Raw genomic sequence first — 24,720 nt, 5'->3', positions numbered from 1 at the left:
CTAGCAGACATTACTGTTATCAGGAAGGCTATTTGATCGATAGATGCTTGAGAGAGATTTGTGCAAGAAGTTCAAAGAGGACCAATCAGCTTACTTACGACAAGATTTAGGTCGCCTTAAGTGGGAGCTCTTTAATGAGGGGAAACACATTTACCATGCCTTTAAGGAACCCGGAGATTGTTGAGTGAGAGAAGATAGGTTTGTTCTGAACATAACTGTGATGAGCAGATATTGCTGCCATATCGACTTTCACGGAAGCTATAGCTAAACCCTGAGATTTAAGGTGTAGAAGCTAATCTAGGACTGCAGAGACCCCAGCTCGAGATGGAGTAAGTACTTTACTAGTGGCACAGATAGTAAACCATTTCCTTTTCAGTTTATAGCATTTCTGGGTGTAGCCTTCCCTGTATTACACTAAGCATGGCCTGAATTCTCTGAGAACAGAAATAGTCCTTATTAGTCAGAAGGTTATACTCCAATACTGCACAGTGGAGCATTTCTGGGTTGAGATGCAGAATTCCTTCCTGGCTTTTGAGACAGGAGGTCTGGACAAAGAGCAGCAAGTAAGATAGTTTTCTGACAAGAAGCAAAAGATCTGGCGATACCAGTGCTGGTAAGGTTACATTGGGGCTACTAATACACTGTTTGTTTTGTGCAACCTGATTTTGTATAGGACTCAGGTTATCAGAGGAACATGAAGGGAGTAAAGTGTTGGATCCAGTTTGTCTCTGTGTGCTCTGTTGAATACAAGTGGCATTTGGTGTTTTGTTCAGACATGAAAAGGCCAATCATTGAGTGGTCCCAATTGGTGAAATCGTCTCTGGCCACCACTGGTTTCAAGTACCACTTGTATGGCTTCTGAGACCTCCTGCTGAGTAAGTCTGCCTCCACATTCTCTCTCCCGCAAGCTGTAGAAAAATAGGGTGGAATTGGATTTGGATGTACCACAACCTGTTTTCTTGCCTCCACAGATAAAGGTTGGGAATATGCCCCCTCCCCGTTTGCTTAGAGAAGTAGTACTTGGCTGTGTTGTTGTCTGTACATGGCTGTGGTGTTGGCACTGGTGGTCACTGTGAGGTTAGCGGAGAGGGAAGCAAAAGGTACCCTCAGAAGGATGTTGCCCCTATTTTCCCACCAATAAAACTGTTGAAGCGCTTGAGGTGGAATGGTCAGTCTCCTCTGAAGGCTGTGAACATTTAGTGCATAGTTACCTGCTGCCCAGCTTTTCCAGGATCTAACGTTCAGATGTGTAGGATGATGAGACCATCAAGCCTAGTAGCCTTAAGAAAAACTGTGATCTTTACCAGGTGTTCTCCGAGAGTTGTCAGGATATCTCAAATTTTGAGAAGTCTCTCTTGTGAAAGAAAGGCTCTGGCCTGAGTCGAGTTCAGGACTGTTCCAATGAAAGTGATACTCTGTGCAAGCTGAAGCATTGATTTCTCCCAGATAATTAATTCCAAAGACTGGAAAAGTTGCACATGTATTGAATCACTGAGAAGAGATCTTGTTGAGAGCTGACCCTTTGAAGCCTGTTGTCTAGGTATGGGCAGATGAATATTCCTTTGTGTCTGATGTATACAGCAACCACCAGGAGACATCTGAAGACTTAAAGGCCTCTGGACAAGTAGAAAGAAAGGACTCTAAAACATTAGTATCCTGTCCCCTCACAGAACCTCAGGTACTTGATATGATCATCACATGAAAGTAGTTGTCCTTTAAGTCAAGAGCTGCATACCAACACCCTGCAATAAAGCCATGCACATCCTGAACCTGATGAGGTTTCTGAGGTACAGAGTGGGTCTTAAACTGTCACTCTTCTTGGAGATCAGGAAATATTATCCCAAGAGATGCATCAGTGAAGAGGAAAGTAGGAGCTGGAGGATGGCGAGGTGGCCCGTTGCAGAATTGGATAGTGTCTATTACCTGTGACTGGAAGAAATCATGCACCAGGTGATGTAGAAGGATGAGAGAGGAAGCCCAAAAGGAGGGAGAAAGAATTGGAGATGTGGTACACACTGGTGTGTGGCTGTCAACCACACCATCAGAATTGCTGCTTAGAGGCTGATGCTGAGGACCGTGAAGAGGTATGATGAGGAATCTTGCCCCTACGCCAGTTTGCCAGCAGCCTGTTTTGGAAGTACCTAATAAGGCCTCTGGGATTGCATTCCTTGGCATTACAAGAAAGTTTGTCTCTGGAAGCAGAATGACACTCTGCTTTCAGAGTGTGTAGCAAGCCTACGAACCTTAGTGAGTAAAGTCTTAGCCCTGGTCTACCCTAGGACTTTAGGTCGAATTTAGCAGCATTAAATCGATGTAAACCTGCACCCGTCCACACGATGAAGCCCTTTATTTCGACTTAAAGGGCTCTTAAAATCGATTTCCGTACTCCACCCCTGACAAGTGGATTAGCGCTTAAATCAGCCTGGCCGGGTCGAATTTGGGGTACTGTGGACACAATTGGACGGTACTGGCCTCCGGGAGCTATCCCAGAGTGCTCCATTGTGACTGCTCTGGACAGCACTCTCAACTCAGATGCACTGGCCAGGGAGACAGGAAAAGAACTGCGAACTTTTGAATCTCATTTCCTGTTTGGCCAGCGTGGCAAGCTGCAGGTGACCATGCAGAGCTCATCAGCAGAGGTGACCATGATGGAGTCCCAGAATCGCAAAAGAGCTCCAGCATGGACTGAACAGGAGGTACGGGATCTGATCGCTGTATGGGGAGAGGAATCCGTGCTATCAGAACTCCGTTCCAGTTTTCGAAATGCCAAAACCTTTGTCAAAATCTCCCAGGGCATGAAGGACAGAGGCCATAACAGGGATCCGAAGCAGTGCCGCGTGAAACTTAAGGAGCTGAGGCAAGCCTACCAGAAAACCAGAGGGGCGAACGGCCGCTCCGGGTCAGAGCCCCAAACATGCCGCTTCATGATGAGCTGCATGCCATTTTGGGGGGTTCAGCCACCACTACCCCAGCCGTGTTGTTTGACTCCTTCAATGGAGATGGAGGCAACACGGAAGCAGGTTTTGGGGACGAAGAAGATGATGATGATGATGAGGTTGTAGATAGCTCACAGCAAGCAAGCGGAGAAACCGCTTTTCCCGACAGCCAGGAACTGTTTCTCACCCTGGACCTGGAGCCAGTACCCCCCAAACCCACCCAAGACTGCCTCCTGGACCCGGCAGGTGGAGAAGGGACCTCTGGTGAGTGTACCTTTTAAAATACTATACATAGTTTAAAAGCAAGCATGTGAAAGGATTAATTTGCCCTGGCATTCGCGGCTCTCCTGGATGTACTCCCAAAGCCTTTGCAAAAGGTTTCTGGGGAGGGCAGCCCTATTGCGTCCTTCATGGTAGGACGCTTTACCACTCCAGGCCAGTAACACGTACTCGGGAATCATTGTACAACAAAGCATTGCAGTGTATGTTTGCTGGAGTTCAAACAACATCCGTTCTTTATCTCTCTGTGTTATCCTCAGGAGAGTGAGATATCATTCATGGTCACGTGGTTGAAATAGGGTGCTTTTCTTCAGGGGACACTCAGAGGAGCCCGTTCCCGCTGGGCTGTTTGCCTGCGGCTGAACAGAAATGTTCCCCGCTGTTAGCCATGGGGAGGGGGGAGGGTTGAGGGGGTAGCCATGCGGTGGGGGGAGGCAAAATGCGACCTTGTAACGAAAGCACATGTGCTATGTATGTAATGTTAACAGCAAGGTTTACCCTGAAAGACTGTAGCCACTGTTTTATAAAATGTGCCTTTTTAAATACCGCTGTCCCTTTTTTTTTCTCTACCAGCTGCATGTGTTTCAATGATTACAGGATCTTCTCCTTCCCAGAGGCTAGTGAAGATTAGAAAGAAAAAAAAACGCACTCGAGATGAAATGTTCTCTGAGCTCATGCTGTCCTCCCACAGACAGAGCACAGATGAATGCGTGGAGGCAAATAATGTCAGAGTGCAGGAAAGCACAAAATGACCGGGAGGAGAGGTGGCGGGCTGAAGAGAGTAAGTGGTGGGCTGAAGACAGGGCTGAAGTTCAAATGTGGCAGCAGCGTGATGAGAGGAGGCAGGATTCAATGCTGAGGCTGCTGGAGGATCAAACCAGTATGCTCCAGTGTATGGCTGAGCTGCAGCAAAGGCAGCTGGAGCACAGACTGCCACTACAGCCCCTGTGTAACTAACCGCCCTCCTCCCCAAATTCCATAGCCTCCATACCCAGATGCCCAAGAACGCGGTGGGGGGGCCACTGGCCAACCAGCCACTCCACCACAGAGGATTGCCCAAAAAAAAGAAGGCTGGCATCCAATAAATTTTAAAGTTGTAAACTTTTAAAGTGCTGTGCTTAAAGTCCTGTGTGGCATTTTCCTTCCCTCCTCCACCACCCCTCCTGGGCTACCTTGGTAGTCATCCCCCTATTTGTGTGATGAATTAATAAAGAATGCATGAATGTGAAGCAACAATGACTTTATTGCCTCTGCAAGCAGTGATCGAAGGGAGGAGGGGAGGGTGGTTAGCTTACAGGGAAGTAGAGTGAACCAAGGGGCGGGGGGTTTCATCAAGGAGAAACAAAGAGAACTTTCACACCGTAGCCTGGCCAATCATGAAACTGGTTTTCAAAGCTTCTCCGATGCGTACCGCGCCCTCCTGTGCTCTTCTAACCGCCCTGGTGTCTGGCTGTGCGTAACCAGCAGCCAGGTGATTTGCCTCAACCTCCCACCCCACCATAAACGTCTCCCCCTTACTCTCACAGATATTGTGGAGCACACAGCAAGCAGTAATAACAGGGGGAATATTGGTTTCGCTGAGATCTAAGCGAGTCAGTAAATTGCACCAGCGCACCTTTAAACGTCCAAATGCACATTCTACCACCATTCTGCACTTGCTCAGCCTGTAGTTGAACAGCTCCTGACTACTGTCCAGGCTGCCTGTGTACGGCTTCATGAGCCATGGCATTAAGGGGTAGGCTGGGTCCCCAAGGATAACTATAGGCATTTCAACATCCCAAACAGTTATTTTCTGGTCTGGGAATAAAGTCCCTTCCTGCAGCTTTTGAAACAGACCAGAGTTCCTGAAGATGCAAGCATCATGTACCTTTCCCGGCCATCCCACGTTGATGTTGGTGAAACGTCCCTTGTGATCCACCAGAGCTTGCAGCACTATTGAAAAGTACCCCTTTCGGTTTAGGTACTCGCCGGCTTGGGGCTCCGGTGCCAAGATAGGGATATGGGTTCCGTCTATGGCCCCACCACAGTTAGGGAATCCCATTGCAGCAAAGTCATCCACTATGACCTGCACATTTCCCAGGGTCACTACCCTTGATATCAGCAGATCTTTGATTGTGTTGGCTACTTGCATCACAGCAGCCCCCACAGTAGATTTGCCCACTCCAAATTGATTCCCAACTGACCGGTAGCTGTCTGGCGTTGCAAGCTTCCACAGGGCTATCGCCACTCGCTTCTCAACTGTGAGGGCTGCTCTCATCTTGGTATTCATGCGCTTCAGGGCAGGGGAAAGCAAGTCACAAAGTTCCATGAAAGTGCCCTTACGCATGCGAAAGTTTCGCAGCCACTGGGAATCATCCCAGACCTGCAACACTATGCGGTCCCACCAGGCTGCGCTTGTTTCCCGAGCCCAGAATCGGCGTTCCACAGCATGAACCTGCCCCATTAGCACCATGATGCATGCATTGGCAGGGCCCATGCTTTCAGAGAAATCTGTGTCCATGTCCTGATCACTCACGCGACTGCGCTGACGTCGCCTACTCGCCCGGTATCGCTCTGCCAGGTTCTGGTGCTGCATATACTGCTGGATAATGCGTGTGGTGTTTAATGTGCTCCTAATTGCCAAAGTGAGCTGAGCGGCCTCCATGCTTGCCTTGGTATGGCATCCGCTCAGAAAAAAGGCGCAGAACGATTGTCTGCCATTGCTGTGACAGAGGGTGGGGGGCGACTGACGACACGGCTTACAGGGTTGGCTTCAGGGAGCTGAAATCAACAAAGGGGGTGGCTTTACATCAAGGAGTATTTCAGGCAGGACTTCATGGAGGGTTCCAATAAGAAATGGTGCACCTAAGTTATTGTTCTTATTGGAACAAGGAGGTTAGTCTGGCCTCTGATTGATACATGGCTAGATTTACCTCGCTGCACCTTCCCTGTGAGTGACTGCAGCGTGACCTAGAGGAATGAGTCCCCTAGACGGGGGGTGGGGGGAGGAAGCAAATGAGTACAAAACAGATCTGGTCTATTTCTTGTTTTGATACACTCCATCTATCTTTTACATCTTTGGCTGGCAGCAGACGGTGCAGAAGGCCTGCATGCCATCCACATCTCATGGCTGCCTGGCAGAAGATGGTACAATACGATTGCTAGCCATCCTCATCTCTTGCCTGCCTGGCAGAAGATGGTACAATATGACTGCTAGCAATCCATATCGCCTGCCTGCTCACCATAAGATGGTTCAATAGGACTGACTGCAGGACTAAAGAGAATGACTTGATCAAGTCACTCCAAATTTAGTCCCTGCGCCCATGTCTGTCCAGGCGCTCCCGGCCGACGCAGCCAAGAGCACCTCGGACATGACGATGACGGCTACCAGTCCTATTGCACCGTCTGCTGCCACAAGGCAATGGGTTGCTGCTACTGTGTAGCAATGCAGTACCGCGTCTGCCAGCACCCAGGAGACATACGGTGACGGTTACCTGAGCGGGCTCCATGCTTGCCGTGGTATGGCGTCTGCACAGGTAACTCAGGAAAAAAGGCACGAAACGATTGTCTGCCCTTGCTTTCACGGAGGGAGGGAAGGAGGGAACGTGGGCCTGATGATATGTACCCAGAACCACCTGCGGCAATGTTTTAGCCCCATCAGGCATTGGGATCTCAACCCAGAATTCCAATGGGCAGCGGAGACTGCGGGAACTGTGGGATAGCTACCCACAGTGCAACACTCCGGAAGTCGACTCTAGCCTCGGTACTGTGGAAGCGCTCCGCCGAGTTAATTCACTTAATGCACTTAGAGCATTTTCTGTGGGGGGACACACACTCGAATATATAAAACCGATTTCTAAAAAACCGACTTCTATAAATTCGACCTAATTTCGTATTGTAGACATACCCTTAGCTATTTCTTTCTGTTCCTTTGGCAAGGAGTCCCTCATGGCATCCTACAAGATATAAACATAATGGGACATTATGGCCTTATAACTGGCCGCCCAAAGGGCTAGTTCAGAAAGAGCCAGATCAGAAGACACTTATGTCAAATATATAAAGCTTACTCTGTTGCCTCACACTGTCTCCCATGCTGCAGACACTACCACAGAACTAGCTGGCAAATGCTGTAGCAGGAACTGATATCCTTCACCTGGCACAGGATACATCCTGTCCGCTTGTTTGGACACATGCAAGAATGAAAAGGAAGACAGATATCTTTGGCTGTGTTGAAAATGCTGGAGCTACGAGGTGGAGACAGCTTCTCCCTGGTCTGCATCTGTAATATGTCAAACAAGGGATCAGATATCTCAGGGGCCATGACCCCTGCTGGTAATTGAAGAGTGTCTGCCATTCTCCCAAAGAGCTCCTAAACCGTTTCTGTTTGTCATGAGAGGAAACAGAGAGAGCTCCATTTGATTGTCTGGTGAGGAGGTGCCACCTGCACATTCCTCCACAATGGACCCTCTGAAAGAATCTCATCCCATTATTCAGATATAGGCAGATCCACCTGAGGATAAAATGGATTCATTGGTGGCATCAGGATGCATTCGTACCAGATGAGGCATAGGCACTGGTGCCAAGTGAAAGCACTGTTCCAGAAGGAGAATCAGTGCCAATGCCTAGGTCAGTATCAGAGTTGGTCTTGCAGTTTCCAAAAAAGGCCTTCATAAAGTCCTGTATGTAGGGCCACATTAGCAACTGAACTGGGCACTGCATGATATCCTTCTATATTACTTGGATTTGAGATAAGGGATAAGGTCTGGTTTCCTGAGATCTCATCAGGGGACCTGCAAGTTCATCTACAAAGGTGCTTTGAGGCAGGTCTGTATTGGGATTCAAGATGGCAGAGAGTCAGGTAGCAGAAAAGGATTCAGTGGGATGGTTAATAGCCTTGACCGTGGACCCCACACACAGTCAGATGCAGAGAAATGAAAAGTGTTATTAGAATCCGAAACAGTGAGGAGTTCAAGTTATTTGGCACCATGATGACTGGTTCTGGAGGAGCACTGAAAAGAGGTGACCACACTACTCTTTGAGCCTTCAAAGCACTCATGGGTCTCAGATTGCAGAAGGGGATTGAGATGATGCTTCCTCTTTTTCTTCAGTTTATGACTCTTGTGGGGAGATGTACTTCCTATTCTCCTTCCTGAAAGTACACTTGACTGTGCTTGAGGTACCAAGCCAGAAGCGTTGGTGCCAGAGGTCAGGTCTGGAGTCTATACTGAGTAATGGTGCCAGGTGAGGAGTAGGCACTGAGGTGGGCACTTCCTGTGTCAGCATCAGGGCTAATGAGGCCTAAAATGGATGCTTTGGTTGTGCTGGATGAAGGATTCCCTGTCAGCACAGAGCCAAGAAGATCCCTGTCTTGAGACAGTAGTAGAAGGCAGCACTGAGGATGGAGCAGTAAATGTGTGTCTTAGGTCCTGTGTAAAAGGACCTTGGCACAGAGACTGGTCTCAGTGTCCTCAACAGGCCTGCTGAGGTATCAGGCTGTAAACACTGAGAAGCCAGATGAACCTGAGTGTAGGTATGGCAAATCATATACTGGATTACCAAGTGAGTGTCTCCAAGACATAGAAGGCACAGGTCACCTCTGGTATGACTGCCAAGCAAGATGCACACCTCACAAAGCCCAAAGCCAGATTTATTCTCGATAAGGTGTTGAAGGCTCCCAGTATAGGTGAAGGGTAATTCACTCTTCTGTTCACTTTCTAAAGCAGCAGCAAAAAAACTGAGGCAGGTGGGGGTGTGAACACCCTTATATAAAGTAGGGTGATGACCCTCACCCATGTGTGAGAATGCTTATGAAATCCCCTCAACAGAGACAGTTGTTCAAGGCAGTTCTACAGCTTGATACCAGTGGAGCGAAATCTCACAAGTGGAAACGCATAGAAGCTCTTGAACAAGAAAAGTATGGCTCTTACCCAAAAGAGCCAAAAACAGGAAAAGCTCTCTGTAACAGCCAGAAGAGGAATTTTTTAATGCTATAATTGAAAGAGAAGGATATTGCTCAGCATGAGTGTGTTTAATAGGAAAGTACTAAACAAGGTTTAGCTTGGGTTTGACTCATAAAAGAATAAAAACAAAACCCAAAGCACAGATTCTTCTCAAGTTCTGTATTCCCATGTATGCCTGTGCATTGAAGTCTTCAGATTGAAGGATGGAGCATCACCTCTGAATGACTACAAGATGGGGGAGCCCCTCACTTGGAATTACTTAAAAGAAAAATCACTAACCTCCTGGGAACATCTTTTAAAGCTTTCTACCTCAGTGATTTTTGACCTGCATAATCTTTCTCGATGTCTTACTTTACAAGGGTGTATTACTGAGAGACAAAGCTCATCAATACCATAGAACCAGCTATGGGCACTATATGAAATGGGAGGAAGAGTAGCTTTTTTAAAATGTCTTATGCCACCTTCCAGATATTAAACTGTTGATCCTGAGCCTACAATAATTATGCAGGTGAACCCCTGGAGCCCACACAGAGTATCACTGATATAAATAGGTCTCTGTGTAGACACATGAAGTCCACTAGCATACATCAGTTGCAGGATCAGGGTCTTAGTTTGTTGAGTAGAGCCAGGAAGCAACTTCGCATGTATTTCATGCATCAGCAATTATGAGGTTTTTAAAATTTAAAATAAAAAACTAATGTTTATAAATATTACTTTTTAAAATGATGGGTATATAAATTGAAGAAACAGGCATCAGATTTATTGCCCCCAAAATAGTGCATTCTGCAAATCACATACTACAGACTTATTATAATTTACTGAATGACAACATAATCCATGGACTGTGAAGCATCATAAAACTAAGTGGGTTGTTCATGGTCAAATCCAACAAATTAAAATAAAAAATGAATTGCGCTGGCCATCTCTCAAAGTTAATATTACTACCTTAAATTTCTATAGCACTCTTCATCACATCCCAATGTCCTTTACAGACTGCATGTCTGTACTTTATTGTACTTCATTCATCCATCATTAAAATGCATCAGCCTCTGAGATGGAAACACATTCTGCATAAGCAGCACATCACAACAGTGTTTCTCAGGCAAGGATGTGAAAAATAACATCTAGCTAAACTACTATATGAAGAGAGCACTTACTCAGGCAGAATGTAAAAAATCAACCTGGATTTAGGCCAGGAGACTGTTGCTAACTAACACTGGCAAAAGTTCCATATAAAGCTTTATGGTAACAATACACCCGGTTGTTTTATGTCTCATTCAAAAGATGGCATCTGCAATTGCAATGTCCCTAGCACCAGGCTGGGAAATTTGCATACTACTGACTCAGAGGAAAAGTGCAATCTGTTAATTTTCCTAATGCCTCCTAGTTAGGTACTAATGAAGTCTGACCATAACCCACAATTTTCTTTTGCGGTGGGGGGTGATTGGGGAATGTTTTCAGTGGCTTTCCTATAACACTGATAGATTTTAAACTGGTCTGTTAATTTTCAGTCATAATTATAATGTTTTTAATTTTTTGTATGTTTGTGTGGCTAGTATATAACACTAAAGGAAGACAGCACATTGTGTTTATATAGCATATATTAACAACAGTGCATGTCAGGAAAAAAATACTAAAGACAATTTCCCCTACCTTTAACGGTGTCCACCCAAACAAATAAATATGCAAATAAAACAGAATGATAAAAGAATTAAAAATTATTGAAAATATTAGCTTAAAGCAGCATACAGGCCTCTGAGGGTTGTTTTGCTTTTTGGTTTCTTTTGAGGGGAGGTAAGTGGGATGAGTGGAAAACTAGAATTTCACATAGTTTGCATTATTAATTAATTGAAGTCTCTTACTGGAACTTTAGCAGAGAAATATGAACAATTTTAATATGTATTTAATTTTTTTTTAAAATCACAGTTTGAGTCCTCCCTCCACAAGTCACACATTCGATTGTCTCTATTCATTCAATATTACCATTTCATCTCAATTTCTTACGTTTCCTCTAATATCTAAGACTCTGATCCTACAAAGCTACTCCATGTGGGAGGACTTGCGTGAGCGTATAGCCCCCAAATAACTTTACTGGAACTCCACATGGAGTAACTTGGAGGATCAGTAAAAAGCAGGCACCTATTACTTATCAGACCATTACTTTCCAGAAAGAGAGAGACCAGAGAAATACATATGTGCACACACACGTTGAAGAAAAATAAACAGATGAAAACATTGGTAAGTTACAGATAATACAAACATTAAGCATTCCATCTGCCTATACACCCTGACTTTCATGTAATTTTCACATACTAAAAAGGAACAAGATGCATCTTGTATGCAACAGGGACATTTTAGTGCTGCTTCGTTAGACATATTGTGCATCCAAAATACTGAAGAATCCAGTTACATTGCATTTCATATATGCGTTACATACCAACATGACCCATGTACAAGTATTGTAGGGGAAAAGAAATAGGGGGGAAAGGTTAAAATTTCTCTCTCTTGTTTTTAAGTGGAAAACAGAGGTTAAACTTGTAATCTATTTTGTCCATGAATAAAAGAGGACTTTAAGAGGTAGTGTTTTCATTTTAGCTCTTAAATTTTGAATAAATTCAGGTCAAAATTTTTAAGAAAACATCTATTATGTTCAAAGAGAATATAAACATATTCTAATGTCTCATCTTTTCAGTTGACAATAAAAATCTGAACACATTTAAGGAAATGTTTTCGTCAGTATCATACTGACTTTTCCAGAATTCAAAGTACCTATTTGAAAAGTGTTATTCTGCACTGGATGGATGAGAAAATTAATGGTAGTCACTGCATACTGTCTTAACATGGTAGCATTCTGCTTGGTATAAAACAAGTTATCTGACATTTGTTTTCCTTTATTTTGAGAACACCACAATTAACTATTTAAAGACTGGCTTGTTACTAACCTTTTTGTGTCTCCTTTTTGGACTTTTACCCAATGCTCCACTTGAGTCATGTTGTTTTTCCTTTGTGTCTGTTTATCTGGATTTGCTCTGGGAACAAATCCTCTTTTATACAAACTGGTACCATTCTGCTCCACTGGGCCAACACTCATGTTTAATGAACTAGGAAATGTCCCATTCTTCTCAACTGGCTGAGGCTGAGCTACTTGGGGCTGAGACGCACTTGTTAAATCTGGAAACTGATCAACTTCTCCTGATGTTAATGGATGCTTAGATTTTCCCCTCTTAGATTCCAGAATTTCTTTTCTGAAGACATAACGTTCCTCATCTTCTCTTTCTTTTCTTATCTCTTCATGCCTATCATATCCAAAGGTTTCAGTTGCTTTTTGGTAACTTCCTTTTATATCAGCAGTATCCACCTTTGCACGCTCTTTACGGGAATCCACATGGTTAACTTGGGGAACAGCTTGCTGATCTGCTTTTTCTGTTTCTCTGCAATGAAAATATGTGCTTTAGTGTGAAATCTTAAAAGAAAAGTCAGTGTAGATTTGCTAAGATTTTAAGAAAGGGAAGCCCACAAAAATAGCCTCTACAGCTGGTGATAACCTGATGCACCAGGGGTGTGTGACTGCAGATAGGTCTGGGTGAGAATCCTTTGTTCCCCCATTTATACAAACCATTACTAAGGAAGCACCAAACAAACTTATATTCAGCTGCACTTTCCTAGGAACAGTTATGCTTAATTATTGAAAAATAAACTGAAAATCCTGATAGCTCAGCATAGTGTTTAACTTCTGTAAATGTAAAATTGTGTGTTACAGGGGTTGGGAGGGAAGAAGTTGTAGACTTAAAAACAAATTCCCAGGAAAGGAAAACACCTGCTATGTGGTACAAGCTTCTCCATTTCAAAAGGGAAAAAATTCTCTTAGAAGTATTTTTATAAGTTCCAAGAATAAGCCATTTCTGATAATAATAATATGATATAGCAATATCCAGAGAGAGGCAAAGTCCCATCAGAGACAAGAGAAATCATTCCAACCCTTCTTCAGTTTGGTGGCTAAATTTTAACAAGACTATCACAGATAAAATTGTTAAATATGTTATTTTAAGTACTTTATTTTAGGTATTTTCCATTTTTCTAAATCTTGCCAAAACCCCAAAACAGAATATCTTTTGAAATTATTTGATAATTGGAAAGCATATAAAAGTGTTAGGTACTATTGCTGGTTTATGTTATTTTTGAAAGCTAGCCCACTTCATCTGTAACTTTCCTCATTTAATCCTCTTTTGGCAGTTTATTAAGATGTCACTGATCTCTAAGTAGCACTTCATCTTCTCTGAAACCATATGACCAGATAGTCAGTTTTTGGTGTCAGCATCTGTAAAGCTTCAAAGTACGTAGCCTAGCTGTGAAGCCTTTTCTTGCAGTCCCTATTTATTAAATCTGTCTGAAACTTTGGCTGATATATTTTTAAACTATACAGGCAGTGCACAGATATTAACCTTACTGTTTTTTAAATGCTATATCAATTAAACGATTTTTGAACACAGAGGTCCTAAAGCAGACTATCCAGTGTCACTGTGACATTTGCATCTCCAAGAGACTAAAGCTATATTTTCACTTTCCTTTTAAGGGCCAGACAGAGTCTACACTGCTGAAGTGCCATTGTCTGAACAAATTCCATTCAAGAACTGGGCAATTCTGTAATTCTGTACAAGCCCTTAGCTGCCAAGATTCTAAACAGTTATAGAGCTAGTCAAAAATAAGGACACATTTTTTGCATACGGTTTGTCCCTTTTTTTGTTGAAAAATTTTGAATATCAATTTTTTTCACCCACTTCTATTTTTTGAAAAGACGATTTTCAAAAAAAAATAAATTAATTAAAAATTGAGGGACCTCACCACGGCAGCCAGTTTTCAGGGCTTGGTTCAAGTGTATTCAGAGGTCCAGGAGAATCAATTCAATTGAGCCACCCTCCCATGTAATTATATGATTCAAATTGCAGGTATACAGGAAAGAACAGAGAAGGACGGAAGGTCCGGAGGTTAAAGACAGGAAATGGCAGCATGCAGGCAGCATTATCACTTTAGAGTCCTGAAACAGCTTAAAGGGCAATCATCCAGGCACAGCTACTGAAGCAGGGGAAGAAGCAAGATAGCAAAATAGCTACGCTTTGTCTTCTCTAGGGGGGAAAAAAGTGTTCCTAATTTTTTTAACTCAAGGTAAAATCCTAGTGAAGACAAAGCTGTGTGTAGTTTTCACACAAGTTAGCAGGTTCAAGAGATTTTGGGAGAGCCTACACTCATTAACTCGTGTTAAGAGCACACATTTTTTCTTAGTGAAGACAACCGAAAGAGAGGACCCTGAATCACTCCCCCACTCACATACAGAGTACCCCCACTTTTCCTGTATCCATGTCAAAACAAGGCAGGCAAGCTAGCAGCTCCAAATGTCTGGACAGAGCTGGGTGCTGGTGTCTCCACGATTCACAAAGTACAGCTCTCCCAGTCATTATAGGATGAGGAGGAAGAGAGCTTGAAAAATGCCCTGATGTCTAATTGCCTAAGGACTAAAACCATGCTAAGTTTCCATTGGTACATCTTTATTCCCCATAAATAAATCAATTTTGCACCTATAAATAAATCTGGCCCACTTAAGAATGAATTAATTCTGTCCTACAAACAATGCCTACCCCTATCAAATAAATCTCAATACTGCAACCCTTCCCCAAGCTCCCACCTCTCCTCTTCTTCCCACTTGAAGTCCCTATCTTTCTCCTCACACTGCTGTCTTCACCCCAAAGACCAGCCCCATGTGTTTCAAGAATAAAGACTGACAGTTTAAATAATACAGGACAGTTTGAATAAATACACAGCTCTCCATAGTCTAAGCAAGCTGAAGACAGGAATGAATGATGAAAGATTCTACCTCATCCAATACAAACAATATTAAATAATCATTGCTAACTGAAAGAGCATCACCTAAAGCAACTGGAGTTAGGGATATGAGTACCTTTCTCATAAAATGTCTGCATTTCCATCTTCAATAGTTAGTACTAACTCTCAGTCACATTTTCAGTCTTGTGCATGGTCATAATTTACATGATACTAACTTTCTTGGGATTTTTCCCACCAATTTTTGTTTAGATTTATAGTGTACGGTCACACAGGGATAAAAGACCAGCAGCTCAGCCGCGGCTGGCCCAGGTGACCTGATTCGGGTTCGCAGGGCTGGGGCTGCGGGCTAAAACTCACTGTGTAGACACTCGCCAGCTGGGCCGTTAACAGTTCAGTTCTCCTTCCGGGGAGTTATCGCTGTCTGATTGTAGGCCACTTCCCCAGGGGCCTATGGGGTGGGGAGGAGACTCAGGCCCACCCAGTACTCCAGGTCCCAGTCCAGAGACTCTAATGCTGCTATGTCCCTTTAACAAAACTACCTTCAATTCCTTGGGCCACTTCCCCGCAGCCCCAGCCTTCACTGATGCTTCATCCTTAGCACAGGGCTATTCTGTGTTCAGGGCCAGGAGCCGGCCTGGAGCTCTTTCTCACTCCCCTGGACCCTGCCAGTACTGAGCTGTCCATGGTGCTGCAGTTCCCTTTGGCCAGTCAGGAGCACCAATCACCTTCCTCTGCCTCCAGCCAGGAACTGCCTGTCTCTAGTACTGCAGGTCCTTTTTATATGGCCATTCTGGGCACTGATTAGCTGCTCCCTGCAGCCTCTCTAGGCTGCTCGGAGGACTTAGCTCCACAGCTCCTTTCCTGGGATGGGTGTGGCTGGACCCTGAGGCCTCCAGCAAGGAGCCTCTGGGTCTGGTCCACCCTGTCACAGGTTCAAATAAAGATGGCCCTTTTCTTATTTTTCTAAATTGCTTTTCAGACTGAGAATTACATAAGTAAACATCTTCTGAATATTAGTTCCTCCAAACAAATATTATTCTATCTTCACTCTCTGTTTTATTCCTTCACAATTCAATGTTAGATATGGGTGAAAAAATGGAATCAGTATGTAAAATTTGCAGGGCCTCCCTGATATTTTTTCTTTCAATTGTTCCTAGCCATAACTTAAAAAGAACATACATAATGGGCATCAGCATGCAGCCAAAACCATAATCACAGTTTTGGATCTAGATTCCAGAGCAAAAAGATTAGTTACTAGTAGGTCTGTTATTTATATCTTAAAAAAAGAAAAGAAAAGTAATCTCATTACAGGTATGGCCACTGTGAAAACTGCTTCTGACAATAATTAACTGGAAAACACAAGGGTTCTGGAATTTGAAGGTTATCCTTTGTTTATTGTTTGAGAGTTTTGCCAAAAGCAAGCACTAGGCACAGTACTTCTGGGAAACTGCACTGTGAAATTTTAATCCTCAGAGCCTAAGGGTTAAGACCAGGATAAGCCCTCAGTATAAAGAGTTCTCTTTTCAGAATAGGTGTAAGAAAGGAATACATTGCCAAAGTCAAAATGTAGAAAAGTAGTACTAAGTCAATTTTAAGAACAGGGAAAAACAGGAAGCAGCTAAAGACAAACCAACAGTTACTGGTTGATTTAGTCCTCTCCTCACCCACCAACCCCAGGTTAGATGGGGAAGTCTTCAGCAGGCTAGAGGATATGGCCCTTACATGTTCCTTTTGAGTTATAAAATATAGAACAAAGACTGGCACAAATGTTTCTGAAATTGTGTAGGATGCTTACTAGTGAAGTGGGCCAAAATCTCCCAGAAAAAAAATAGCTACCACCTGCATTTCTATGCAGTTACATCTGTATCTGAACTTATAACTTGTCATTAACTCTTCACTAATTTTCATTGCCACTTTAAGTAGAGTTTTGAGATCCTCTTTGAAAAATTCAAATGTGAATCTGAATGTGAATTTCTGTCACCTAGCTAAACCAAGGACTATTTGTTTCCACACAAAAGATGCAGCGGTTCAACAAAATCAGTTTTAAAATCCATTTAGCTAAAGTATTGCAAACCTTTATGTGGATATGCAAATCTGATTACACATGATTTACATAGATATAATCCAGTTAAAGAGTAGTCAATAGAGGCCTGCACCAGTTTAGCTAAATCAATTTAAAAGCAGATTTTAGTTAAGACACTGCAACTTCTGTGTGTCTCCAAGACCCTAGTTCTACAGTCCTAGAACTTTTTCTAGGCCACTCGGGGCAGGCGGAGGTGCCAAGAAAATGGCAGTGACATGACAAAGAGAAAGCAAGATCTGTGGTTCCTGGGAGACAGGCAGGTCAGGGTTTGCTGCAGAAGGAAATCTAGGCATCACACTCCTTTATACAAGTCCTCTCCCAGTCTGAGAGTTGACCTCTGCCTGCCACTGTATACCACACCTTCCCTCATGCTGTGAAACGAGACACATGCACCTTAGTATGTTTAAAAAAGGCCACAACTTTATTAAAACCCTTAACTAACCAAACTACTTGAAAGGGCTGTTCCAGTGTGGATTTGAAATAGATGCAATGGCCCTGGATTCCACAGACCCAAGGGTGGGTAAGAGGGCAATGCCCCATGTACACTCTCAGGCCTGCCTTGAGATCCTGGCTGGATCCCTTGAGATCCCTTCCTCTATGTAGGAGGTAGGAGAAATAAAATGAAGGGAGTCACACACTGAACGGACATGGAGACATACCCCCTCACTGAACAATGTTGTTCTGTGGGCCCATGCCCAAGCATCCCATTGGGTTACAGGAACCTCACATCAAACCCTTTTTAACTGACCGACTGCACTGGAACCTGCTAAAGGTGCAACAATGAAATTGAAAGCCCCCAAACTTGACCTCCTAGATGCTGGAGGGAAGGTGAAAAAAACCACTCATCAGTTTGCCAGTTTTGCCATATGGGAAAAATCCCTTCCAGACCCCAAACAAAGTATGGCCATCAACATAGCCCCTATCAAAAGAGATCAAGCTCATTAGATATGGGTGGGTAACGGCAAGTCTCGAACACAGTCAAACTGATGAGTCATCAGCAGAAAGCGAAAGAGTTCAAACTGGCTACTACCAGCAGTAAAGGGAAAGAGAAACTACCTCATTCTACCTATCCCAGCAGGTAAGACCCAATCAGCCAGTCCCCCCATGCTCCACTGTCAAATTGGCAGGGGGCGTAAGGGAAAGAATATGAAGGCAGGAGGTGTCTCCGTTGCCTCCAGACCTATCAAAGCTGCACTCTGGTAGCGAGGAGAGCACTGTCACAATGGGAAGGATGAGATAGATCAAGGCTGAGTGTTCTCAGGTTCCACTAATTTTATGTAATGAATACACATGAAACAGAAGGAGGGAGTGAAAGTTCACTAAAATCAATTAACATCTGAATAAGCTGTAACAATGACCTATGCGTCATATAACTGAGTCAACATTAACAGTATCTTCTTGCTGACTGCATTTTGCTATTACACTCAGACTATCAACTTTTTATTTCTATGACGGTTTTTCAAAGTTCGCCTCTCAAGGACAAACTGATCTTGCCTCTTGGTTTGTCCCTCTTTTGGCGACCAGCTGTAAGAACAATTCATCTTTGACTATGGCTCCCCCTTTGTGTCATATCAGCAACTCAGCAGGTAATAAGTTTTTTTCTTTATTATCTTTTACTTGAAATAAAGACATCTAACTAAATAACCTCTTCATGTTGCATATCCAGATATCAGTCAGAGCCCTCCAAAGAGGTATTTCATTTAAAAATTACAGGAAAAAAATAATAAAAGGGTGGTAAATATTATATATCCTTGATGTGAACATTGAGGGAAATTCCTGTAAAATGGCATTATACTAACATCACAAGAAAGAAAATAATTATTATTTAAGGTATGAGATAATCTTAACAATTTATTACTATTGTAGAGTTCATAGTCTCTTCTGATCCATCACCAAGCATCATAAAGGGTGGTCTTAAAAATGGAGTCTTTCTTACTTTTTGTCTATTTATGTCCTGTCTGCGCCAAAACAGATTTTTTCTCTGGGCTCTGAGAGCATTTTCAACTGCTAGCTCCTCATCCCAGCCTCTTTTGAAGTTTACAGCTCAATTATTGCTTTTTCCTGGACTTCTGAATTCAGCACTTCAGACATTAGCTTTAGAAAAAGTAGCGTCTAGGAGCTCCAATCACAAAGCAGGACTCCACTATGCTAGTTATGTAACATAGAGCACATCGCTCCCCCAAAATGTTACAAAATGCAATGTTAGAAAATACAGTAAGGCAAGATGTTAACTAATACTAGTTTCCAAGATGTATCTATAAACTTATATTCCATAACTAAAAAGCATGGGAAAATCAAAGTTGATAAGTACATCTGTCCTTTTCATATAGTTTGGTTTTTACTCTCTACTCTTTAGAATACCCCTCTTAGAAATTTGAAAACAGTATCCCCATTCCACTCCTCTCCAAACGTTTTTTTTTTTGCCCTATTTTTTTTCTTTTTAAACTTGCTTCATTTCATTTTCCACACAGACACTTAGTGCGCAGCAAGCCAGGGTGTGAATGAATCTATAGTACACTAGCCTGTTGCACACTAAGTTACTGTGTGGACCCTGCTACAGCATACTAAAAGTTCCATAGTGTGCTCTGACATACTGCAGTCTATGGATCTCTAAGTCCACTAGCAGGGTCCCCACAGTGACTTAGTGCCCAACAGCCTAGTAAGCTGTAATTTCATTCACACCCTTGCTTTCTGCATACCAAGTCTTCATGTGGACAAGCCCTAGTACTTTCTTTGTGTACCAGCACCACTGATGCGGTCGAAACAATTTTGAACATTCTTTACTTTGTGCTCCCTAGCTTGTTGATTCATTAGTATCTAAGTATACTAATGTAGGACCACTATAAAAAAACCTGCAAATTTCTTTAAAATCAGAATGTATACATCTTATTCTCTGATTTAAAAAATTAAAATGAAAATAGAATATTCCCTTGCTTCTAAAAATATATTTTAACTCACTACTCTGATTTTTGAAAAAAACTTTTAGCTACAAGTTAGTAACCTGTTGAACTTGCCTCTTCAGTGATGAACGTGTTTGCATAAGAGTAGATTGATTCATGGCACGGATCCAGCCATTCATATCCTCTAGGGTATCTGCACTGAAGTAGTATGTGCGCATTCCTGAATGCTCTGCCTGAGAGCCAATAATAGAACTCTTATTATAAATGTATGCCCTCATCCCTGTGTGGACAGCCTGTAAAAGCAAAAAGCAAAGACAAATTAGACAAAACTGTTATTCTGAGCCTAAAAATTTATTATAACTTGAGTGGTTACCTTAAAAAAAAAAGTTATGAGTTCTCACGGTATCCTCCTGTACATAAAATAGAAGATACCATACTACTATAACCACAGCAGTGAGACAAATGTTGAGTTTTAATGTCACTTTTTAATTTTATTTGAGATCAGTTAGTGCTGTGTAGTTCCCTTCCCTCTTTTTCATATCATTAAAATAACACTGCAGCATTTTGTTCTGTTTTTCATACCAATAACTGGAGCTTTTCGTTTTACTCCTATCTTACTTGATGCATTTTATTTGCTGTGAACACAATACAAAACAAACTAATGCGTCTTTTAGCAAGAATTGCTTAAGTGAGTCAATTTTCCTAGATCATATCATGAAGCAATCTGTTTAGAAGAAACACAATATAAATCTTACCATACATGTTTTTTAAACTGGCATTTTAGGAATAATTGTATTGCATGTTAAGATCTTTAGGTTAAACAATATGCTTTTAAAAAACACTAAATTAGCTACAAAAACACTAGACTTGATGATAAAGTTAGCAACATTTATTGAATTATTAAAGCACATGGTACTGTATTTCAAATGCTATTGCATACAAAAAGCTTCCATGTGCTATCTCAAAACCAAAACTATTTGAGATATTTAGATATATGAAGCTGCCAGCAGCTAAGTATTAAACTTTAACACTCTGACATTTCTATTGTTCTTATGTACATAATTTTATATCAAATGTGTGTTTTCATTATTCTAGTCTAGTTATGTTTACTCAGATCTTACCCACAGTTCCATAAAGACATGGTACCCACATTACTAAGTAGGTCTCATCAGATGCTCCCTTCCTGAATCAAGCTACAAAATTTCCTGTGTGTTACTTTATAAATGCACTTTAAAAGTAGACCATCGGAACTCATCTGCTACTGTTAACAGAATTAACAGCAACTGACAGCCATTCACAGAATCGTAAGTGAGGTCAGCAATTTTCAAGTTTTCTCTATACTAGTTAGTTCTTCAAAAATCCTCTATTTTGGCTTCAGAAGCTTTGATTTTATTTGGTTATATTTATTTAATCACAAAATCTATGAATCTCCCTCTTTTCTGTTGCATTTCCAAGCACTGGAACTCTGACTATAAAACTCCATCTTGTAGGCTCATGCAATCAATATTTTGAGCACATTAGTAATTTAACTGTTCACAGTTTTTGAACAAACTACAGCTAGTATCAACACACACAAATACGAACTACACAGAAGCTTTTTTGAACCAAGTCTATTTTTCATTCACATATACATATGTATAAAACAAACATTCCTTTTATTTTAAAAGCTACATTCCACATATAACTCTTATAGTTGGACTTGTGTTTTGATGGAGTCTTTTCCCCTTTGTTATTCTACACTGAAAAATAACCTACCATCATACTTGGCTTTAGAAATACAAACACTTTTGACGGAACACAATACGTTTGATCTTGTGTGAAGCTTCCTACATGATTTGCTATATACTCTGAAATTGCTGAGTTAGTGTTAACATCAGACTCTCACTTCAACCATGTGCAAACTTATTGTAGAATAAGGGGGTTTCCCCACTATTTCAGCACTTCATGTTTTGTAGACAACTTGCTCCCTTCCTTTTTACCCAGAATGGCTGCAAACATTTGAACACGGTCTTTCACTCACCTACATGACTGCTACAAGGGAGCCCTCTTATATCCTTTAAGACAGCTCTATCATATATTTTGTTCTAGTGCAAGTCTTTTGGCTGCCACCTCCCATCTCACTAGGTGGGAAGGTTGATTGGACCAGCAGTGTGTTACAGGACAGCTTAGAAAGAAAAGGGGACAGCACATGCCTGGGATTCCAAGGCCTTCCACATACTATTGGCTAGCCAGGGGGAGGGGAGAGGGTGGTGCAAAGTGGGAAGCTGACTGGCCTCTCACATCCCCCTAACTTCACCATTAATTTAAACCTCTGCTAAGGTTTTTGGGGGCGCCTTGGCTGCCTATCCTCCCTCGCTGTAATTGTAGTATAGTAGCTGTGGTTTTGGATGCACAGAGTCTGACCACTCACCTGTTTTGGGATCAAGAACAAATTTTTTCCATTGTGCCAGTCTGGCAGAGGCCTGTTGGTTTTTTTCACCTTCCTCACAGTAAAATGGAAGCATAGTTTTGTTCAAAAGAAGTAGGACTTAGAAATTAATATTAGTAATTTGTAGGAATGTTTAGTTCATTGCAACTTGCTGCCGCTGTCCAGTGTGGATAAAGGCCAAAAGGGCCAATTCTCAGAAGTAAGAGACCTGGAATTTCGCTGGTGGACCTTGTGACTATGGCAGAAGGAGAGAGTTGAAGGCTTTGCAGATTGAGGTCACTCTTTGCTAACCTCCTGCCTTCCTTGGAGTGGGGAGCATGGGAGGATTCAGAAGTGAATTGAGTCCTAAGGATAGGGTGAAGAGGGTCTACCCAAGTTATGAGGTTGTACAGTGGGAGCCATGCAACCTTGCACTAAACACACTTAAATACCTGGTATGTGAGAGTCACAGGAGATGAGACATGCCTCTCCCGAGGATTAAGTTAATGAAGCTGTAACCTGCTGCTTAAACTGAACTCTGTCTTCATTCACCTGTATATCCTAATTAATGTGGTATGTCTTTTTCTCCCATAGAATTCTATTACACTCTCTTTCAGAGTAGCCATGTTCAGTACGCAACTGGAAGAGAGTGCAGGACACTATTTGCCTAACAAACTGTATAAGCAGCAAGCAATATATATATGGCACCTTTCTCTCTTCAAAGACTGAAGAAATTGCATGTATAGCCTCAGAGAATGAGGAATAAAGGTGTCATGCTATGATCAAAAAACCCTGACTCTCAATGGAGTTAAGAGAATGTAAAATTGGTCAAAATAACATTCAAACGTATTCCAGATATCTATTAGTAGCATGTCAAACATGCAAGAAAAAAACCACAATCTTATGCTGGTGTCTGATGGCTGTCACTGCTAGCAGACACAGAAGAGTTTTGAGAGCCTTGTTTTTTATTTTAAACCATTGTTAAACACATGAACATACATAACTGGGGAAAAAATAATATTGGTACCTATTCATGCATTCAGATGCCTTATTCTGGACAGACAGAGGAAAAAGCAGGCGCTCTCCCAGAAGGCACAGAAGGAGAAATGGAGAGCAAACCCCAAGAGCATACCAATAAGGACAAGACAAGGACAAAAAAAGTTGAAGTTAAAATAGTAAAAGGATTCAGGTTTTCAAGGACTATATTTTAACACAAAACTACACTGATTAAAGTAAGTAATAACTAATATTAAATGTCTAGAACCGTTACGTTCATAGATAGAAATACTAAACTAAGAGAAAGTCACAATTACACAGAGAAAGTTAGTACCTTTTTACGCATGCCTCTGAAAGTCAGGCACCACAATGACTTATGAAAATACAGAAGAATAACTCCTCTTACTCTTAGGTTGAAAAGTGTCAAATTTATGGAACACTTATGAGCCAAAATTAAATGAATATCTCATCCCTCAGCTAGACTGTGAATCATTTTCCTGTAAAAAAAATTATCAACATTATGTGGAGGGGGAAGAGGAATTAGATATAACAACTCTTCAGGAAATCTAGAAGCTGAGACCACTATTTTCCCCCTCCTCTTCCTCCATTCTAAAGTCTGAAACAGTCCCTTTCAGGTATACAGAGCATGGCATTTCCTCAGTTTACATAATGGTAATAAATCCATTAGACAGATTAAGGTACATAAGCTACCAGAGAGCCTAAAGGGAAAGCTCCCTGGTAGCATATGTGCCTTAAATCTGGCTATTGGATTTATATATAAAGAGTGAAGTATGTCAACACCAACTTCAGGAAGTAGTGAGATACTATGAGCAACTGACAAAGATGGCAGCCCAGATCCCAACATGTCTCAGCGATGAAGAGCAGCTCCACATAGTAAATCCTGATTTCCGCTAATACAGGACATTAAAATACCCAGAAACAGTGTTGCAATGGCCTCTATTTTATAGGCAAAAATTGGGATTTCACTCGTTTCTTGGTTTCAAGTGCCAAGAGATAACTCCCTGTCATAGAAGTTATGCATTGTAGTGTCAGTGTAAAAGTAGAGTGTCTTGGTAGGGCTGATGTCATTTGTGATCTCTTATTGAAGTTTTATTACTACTCCATCTTATTCATCTTCACCATATTGGACTTAAAGCAACAAATCATGGACATGATTCTGCAGGATCAGAACCTACGCTTGTATAATTGCTTGCAATGAATTGTTCCTTTGCCAAAGAAATGATGGAAAGCTCTCCACTTTCTCAATCTAGTATAATGGAGGAATATTCCTAAACTATTTTTTTAGTATTATATTTGGATAAACTTAAAAAACATTCCCTAT

General features: G+C 42.0%; 1 protein-coding gene across 12 annotated transcripts in view; it reads right to left on the bottom strand.

The window, feature by feature from the left end:
• PLEKHA7 (pleckstrin homology domain containing A7) overlaps positions 1 to 24,720 on the bottom strand; it is a 292,737-nt gene that overhangs the window by 66,320 nt on the left and 201,697 nt on the right. For all 12 annotated transcript variants that reach the window (XM_043548878.1, XM_043548879.1, XM_043548884.1 and 9 more), the window contains 2 exons: positions 20,090 to 20,268; positions 12,097 to 12,585 (listed from right to left, as the gene is read on the bottom strand). In XM_043548878.1, the coding sequence (XP_043404813.1) occupies positions 12,097 to 12,585; positions 20,090 to 20,268 (668 nt within the window). The remainder of the gene's footprint in view (positions 1 to 12,096; positions 12,586 to 20,089; positions 20,269 to 24,720) is intronic.

Source organism: Chelonia mydas, chromosome 6 (genome assembly GCF_015237465.2).
Source record: "Chelonia mydas isolate rCheMyd1 chromosome 6, rCheMyd1.pri.v2, whole genome shotgun sequence".
Taxonomy (NCBI): domain Eukaryota; kingdom Metazoa; phylum Chordata; order Testudines; family Cheloniidae; genus Chelonia; species Chelonia mydas.
The sequence above is the reverse complement of the archived record's forward strand: the minus strand, read 5'-3'. Positions and strand labels throughout refer to the sequence as shown.